At 36.1% G+C, this 6,624-nt stretch overlaps 1 protein-coding gene across 1 annotated transcript in view; it reads right to left on the reverse strand.

Annotated features, from left to right (window-relative positions):
* Positions 1 to 6,624, reverse strand: part of FAAH2 (fatty acid amide hydrolase 2) — a 56,533-nt gene that overhangs the window by 21,576 nt on the left and 28,333 nt on the right. The window contains exons 7-8 of the mRNA XM_006773705.2: positions 3,126 to 3,261; positions 1,318 to 1,435 (exon numbers count right to left, since the gene is read on the reverse strand). Of these exons, the coding sequence (XP_006773768.1) occupies positions 1,318 to 1,435; positions 3,126 to 3,261 (254 nt within the window). The remainder of the gene's footprint in view (positions 1 to 1,317; positions 1,436 to 3,125; positions 3,262 to 6,624) is intronic.

Raw genomic sequence — 6,624 nt, forward strand, 5'->3', positions numbered from 1 at the left:
CAATAAATATAGCCCTGGGTGAAGATGAAAAAAAAAACCCACAGTGTTGCCTGCCCCAATTTTTTTTTTTTAACATCAGCATTGGATATAATGTTGAATGCCAACTGGAATTGAAAAAACAATTAAAATAAAAAATAAAATAAAAATAAGTGTTGGAAAAAAAAGTTAAAGAGAAAGAAATTTAAGATCAGCAAAAGCAAAGAGAGACGTTAGATACAAGGGAACTCCCATAGGCTATGTGTGGATTTTTCAACAGAAACTTTTCAAGCCAGGAGAGAATGGACTGCCATGTCTGTCTTAGTATGTTAAAGCAATCTTTTTTATTTTAATTTAATTTTTTTAAAAAATACATTTTTATTGATTTAAGAGAGGAAGGAAGAGGGAGAGATAGAAACATCAATGATGAGAGAGAATCACTGATTGGCTGCCTCTTGCACGCCCTCTACTGGGGATCAAGCCTGCAATCCAGGCATGTGCCCTTGACCAGAATTGAATCTGGGATCCTTCAGTCTGCAGGCCGACGCTCTATCCACCCAGCCAAACTGGCTAGGGCTAAAGTGATCTTTTATAGCACTCAAGTTTATAATTGTCTTCCTTTAGGTTTCACAGATATGTTTCAACTAATTGGTAGGTATTGTAAAATCATTTTTTATTAGTTGTTTCTGGTATATCAGGACGATTCTGATTTAGGGAGTACATGACTTTAAAATTAGGGCACTTGTTAACCTTACTGTGAGAATTTTACATGAATTTTCTTGATGTTAGAGATATAAAATTACATGTTTTCCAAATAATGATCTGTACTATTTTTAATAGTGTCATGTTTACTTACTGTCGTTTTTTAAAAAGTATTTTTAAAATTTGACAGGGTTCTTCTTTTTATTCTTCTTCGAATGAGCTTTTGCTTTTAAAATGACACATTAGTTTCATTATTACAGAAGTATTTAAAGAATAAAAAGCAGACTAGAATTGTTACATATGCAATGTGATCTCAATTATATAAAAGTTACATCTACACATAACCATATAAGAATAACTGGAAAGATATGACAAAATAGTAATAGCAGTTACCTCTGAGCAATTTCTTTCTTTGCTGTATTATACTTTATTTTTTAAATGTTCCTTTTTATTAAAAAACAAGTAAAACATAAAAAATAGCTATAAAAATCACAGCAAAAATTACTTCGTACAACTACTGCGATCATCTTAATTCTGTATTCTGACAGAAATATCTGGTAGACAGTAAAGGAATAGGTTGAAAATGGCATCTATTGGCTTAAATATGAATTCCATTAAAGAGATTCTACTTATAATTACCTTTTTCTGAACCTGAATGAGTTCTCGGTCCACTTTGGACATTAAAAATGAGCCACCATCATGTTCCATCCAGTAAAATTTCAAGCCCTTTAAATGTACCTTTTCATCCAGTTTTAATCTGTGGAGGAATAAAAAGAAACAGGTATGAACAAATTACTTATATATACTCACTAGTTCAATCCTAACAATTGAGTATTTGCTTTAGTGGGACTCCCTCCCGCCCCCAGAATTTTGTGCCAGAAATAGTGATAAGCCTTTAGAATTCATATTTTCAATTAAGAATATTACTCTGTCCACATGAGAAAGGATAGCACAGAATGGTCAAGACTGAAGATGGAGTAAAAAGTGAGAAGGCTCTGGTGAGAAATTATTGTAGCCTATACAAGAATTATAACCATGGTGATAGAAATGTAATGATGTGGGAGATAATTATGAGGTAATCTTCATTGGAGATTGCTTAGCCATAGGAGTAATAGAGATGGGGAACCAGGCTTTTGTGGCTGGGTTGATTATGGTACAGTCACTGGAATTGGGGAAGAACAGAAGTAGCAAATCAGTTTTGTGGGGTTTGGAAAGAGAACGAAAATCAGTTTCAGACACACTGAATTTCAAGTCCTTGCGATGCCCAGGATGCTGGTTAATATACACTCCTGTAGCTAAGGTGAAAGGAAGGAATTGGAGATGTATATTTGTGAATCCTCTATATGTATGGGAGGTAACTGAAGTAGCAGGTATAAATGGAGTCTTCTTGGGAGGTTGGGGAAAGAGAGAAGAATGAATTGAGCCAAGACCCTCTAGGGCAGTGGTCGCCAACCTTTCGGACCCCACAGACCACTGGCTGGCGACCGCTGCTCTAGGGTACCAGTATTTTAAGGATGAACCACCAAAAGAGATAAAAGGAAAGGGCAGAGATGTAGGAGCTGTATCAGAAGAGTGTGGATCACAAAATCCTAAGGTAGAGATTATTTCAAGAAGGAAGGAATGGTCAATAGGGGTCACCAGTTATAAGATCAGAGAACTTGACAAAAAAATTTTAGCAGTGGAAAGGTGAAAACCAGTATGTAGTTCAGGCATGTTAAAGACGTTAAGCGCCCAGTCAGTCAGTGGCAACTGACACTATACTTTCCATCCAGAAGACAAAACAGGCTGGGCGCTTAACGTGTTAACCAGTAATGGAAAAAAGATCTGAGAGAGTACTGGAACATGCGATCCGGAAAAGGGCTCAAAGAGTTTAATACCAAAGCAAAAAGAAAGACATTTTATCTACTTAAAGGGGAAAATGAGAAGTTAATGTCTGGGGAACTAGAAAGTTTGATGTAAGGAACTGAAGAAAGTTCCACAGATTGCATTTTCTTGGTAAAGTAGAAAGTGGGACCATTTATTGCTGCTGTGGAAAGTGTAATAAAGAGCTATAAAGGGAAATAGGCAGATTTCTAGGCTATATCAATGTCCCAATAAAAGTTTGGAAAACATGTGTGGTGACCAATAGAAGAAGCACCAGAAAGGCTTAATTTAAAGTGGGATGTCTATATATTCAAATTGACAAATGAACTACAATAACCCACTGCTTTCATCCCCAAACAGGCCTCCCTTTGTGTAATATTTTCACACAGTAAATTATTTTTACAAACGATCTTCCCAGTTTGTGAAGCATGACATCCACACATACAAAAACCCCCTCTCAGAAAAACAAAAGACCAATTCTGTGGTGGAGGACTAAAAGCTTCCCTCTATGTTTCTAATAAGCAAAGGGAGAAGGAGTTGCCTGGGCAGGAAGGAGAGAAAATAAAGGAAAGAAGCGAACATACTTTTTGATTCCAGGTCCTGCCATGACCCTCAGCATGGGGGCCAGGTCTTCAGCGTAGCGGCACATGGGACCAGTGCACTGAAACTGCTCCTGGGCTCCCTTAGCCACAGGGAACTGACCGTTGTTGGAGACCACACCTGAAAGTTTGGACACTCGGGTTAGCTGTCCAGAATAAGACATGGTCCCCCATCTGAGTAGAATCATATGATTCTTAGCTTTTTCTGACCGACTTACTTCATTTGACATATTCTCAAGGTCCATCCATGTTGTTGCAAAACTGTGTCTGTTGACACAGACAACAGTATGGTGGTTGCCAGAGGGATGGGTGTTGGCGGCAGTAGGCGGTAAAAGGGAAAGGGAAGGGGGGCCAAATATACGGTGACGAAGATGATTTGACTTTGGGCACACAATACACTATGCAGATCATGCATCATAGAAATATACACTTGAAACCTATATAAACTTATTAATGAATGTCACCCCAATAAATTTAATTTAAAAAGACATGATCCCTGAATGTTGTATTTCATCATCGTGTTTAATCTTTCTTAAATGTGGGGAGTGGAACTTCCAGTACAATATCTACCAGAAGCAGCAAGTGCAGACGTATTTTTCTTGTTACTGATCTTTGGAGAAAAAGTTTTCAGTTTTCACCAATAAATATGATGGTAACTATGGGTGTTTTCATATAGGCCTTCTTTTTTAATATAAAAAAAAACTCATAGTGTTTACTATTTGACAAATACTTTTCTGGGACCTTTACAACATTAACTCATTTAATTTTCATAACAACCTTATGAAGTAGATATTTTGGCTATACCCATTTTACAGATGAGACAATTGAGGCAGACATTAAGTATCTAATATTACATAGTTACTAAGTGACAGAATACCTAAAGTCTAGCTCCCCAGACTGTTATCAATCACTAAACCAGTGACTCTAAACTTTTGGCTTCAGGATCCTTTTATATGCTTCAGAATTATAGGGGACCTTAAAGGAATTTTTGTTTATAAAAGTTAAACATATCAATATTTAACATATGAGAAATAAAAACTGAAAAGATGTTAAAACATTTGTGTTAATTTGCTTAAAAATAACAGTAAACTCATTATATGTTAGCATAAAAAATATTTTATAAAAAACTATTTTCTAACACAAAAATATATTTAGTGAAGAAAAGGTCATTCTTTTATATTTTTGCAAATCTATATAGTGTTTGATTTAAAAGAAAAAAAACCTGGATTCTCAAATAAATATCTATATGAGATTTTTAAAATCTGAACAGATAATTGTTCATATTATATCAAATCAGGTCAAGTCCTGTTTCAGACAGGATATTTACAATAAGAAATCTGAAATTTTATCAATGAATTTCATATTCTGTTATACTAAAATCCACTGGTATATCTCTTGCTCTGGTTCAATCATTTTATAATTCATAATTTTGTAATACCAATCATTAGGGATTTGAAAAATATTCGCTAAAATACACATTACATATTACTAGTATATTCATTTTATATTAAAAAATCCATTCACATCACCACTGATCTCTAAGGAAAGTCCTTAATTATTGCAAGGCTGTTAAGCTAATGGTGGTAGATGTAGGTTTTCCAAATTTCTAATTTTTGTTTGTATAAGGTTCTTAAAATGCATGAGTAAAAGCCCAATCCAAAGTAAGAGATAGATAAATTAATCTGTTATATGTATTTAAAAAGTATTTTGTCCCATTTGACCCAGTGTTCCTACTTCTAGGAATATATCCCAAGAAACTAGAAGCAGCAATCAGAAAGGATATATGCACCCCTATGTTCATAGCAGCACAATTCACCAGACCTAAGATTTGGAAACAGCCTAAATGCCCATCAGCAGATGAGTGGATTAAAAAACTGTGGTACATCTACACAACAACCTTTTTTTAATTAATCCAATAGAAGGCAAGAAATAAGAAAAAAAGAAACAAAACAAATGAGACAAAACTAATTATTTGGGGGGATAAGGACATATATGTAATACCTTAACCAATAAAGGAAAAAACTTTAAAAAATAAAAAGGTAAAAAAAAAGTATTTTGGAAATTTTTTATTCATAAGAAAAAAATGACTGATGGTTACCAGAGGAGAGGGCGATGGGGGGCTGGGTGAGAAAGGTGAAGGGATTAAGAAGAACAAATTGATAGTTACAGAATAGTCATGGGGATATAAAGCACAGCATAGGGAATACAGTCAATAATATTGTAATAACTATGTATGGGGCCAGGTGGATACTTGAAGTATTACCTGAACTACGTTGTAAAGTATATAATTGCCTTACCACTATGCTGCACACCTGAAACTAATACAAAATAATATTGAATTTACACTGTAATTAAAAAATTTTAAAAGGATAAATGAATCAATGAAAAGAGTCAGGAATGTATTAAATATATAAATGCAAATTGAACTGTTTGAAGGTGCAAATAGTAGCCTACTGCATGTACTTTTTTTACCTTGCTTTTTCTTACTTATCCCTATGGTGACATGAATTTTTAGTGTCTACACCAGTGATGGCGAACCTATGACACGCGTGTCAGAGGTGACACGTGAACTCATTTTTTGGTTTATTTTTCTTTGTTAAATGGCATTTAAATATATCAAATAAATATTAAAAATACAAATCTTTGTTTTACTATGGTTGCAAATATCAAAAAATTTCTATATGTGACACGGCACCAGAGTTAAGTTAGGGTTTTTCAAAATGCTGACACGCCGAGCTCAAAAGGTTCGCCATCACTGGTCTACACTGTGGTTGTTGAAACCAGAAAGATTAAGAAATATCAAGTAGGACAGCAGCATCAGGGTAGCATAAGTTGTTTTTATTTTCTTACTTTTTATTATAACTCATTAGATTTTGCTTAACTGAACAAAATTGCCTCTGCACCTTATACCAAGGAACATGGAAGTTTTCTAACCCACCTTTGCATCCAAAAATAAGCAAATAAGAATTTGGTAAGGACTGTGGATGCAGGAGAGTCAATGAGGATGCCCCATTCTAACTCACTGTGATGTGTGTGTGGGGGGGGCAGGGGGGCAGGGGGCGACCTGGAGAGTGCAAACCTGGGCAGATGCCCACTGGCAAGACGATTTGCGGAAGTCCAGGTAGGCTGAGAGGAGATTCCAGCAGGCAACTGATGCAGGGGAGAGGCAAGATTGGGTGCATAGAAAAGGGAGAAACGCATTAGGCAGTCCCCCCTTCCCAGGGCAACACTGCTGCAGAAGTGATCACTCCAGTAGAAGAAGTGTAATACTGTGACCTCATCCACCAAGAAGGAGGAAAGTGAAAGTGGTGAGTGACTGCCTTGTTACCCCAAATGTGAGAGTGTGGCTGGAGAAACCCATTTCTATCCTGCAGCACCCACATTTTTGAGGAGGGCCCTCCATGACAGGGGTGGTGGGGGAGAAAGGGAAGGGATCTGATAAGAACAGCAAAGGGAATTGAACACAGTTCCTGTTGTCAGCTTC

Source organism: Myotis davidii, unplaced genomic scaffold (genome assembly GCF_000327345.1).
Source record: "Myotis davidii unplaced genomic scaffold, ASM32734v1 scaffold546, whole genome shotgun sequence".
Taxonomy (NCBI): Eukaryota; Metazoa; Chordata; class Mammalia; order Chiroptera; family Vespertilionidae; genus Myotis; species Myotis davidii.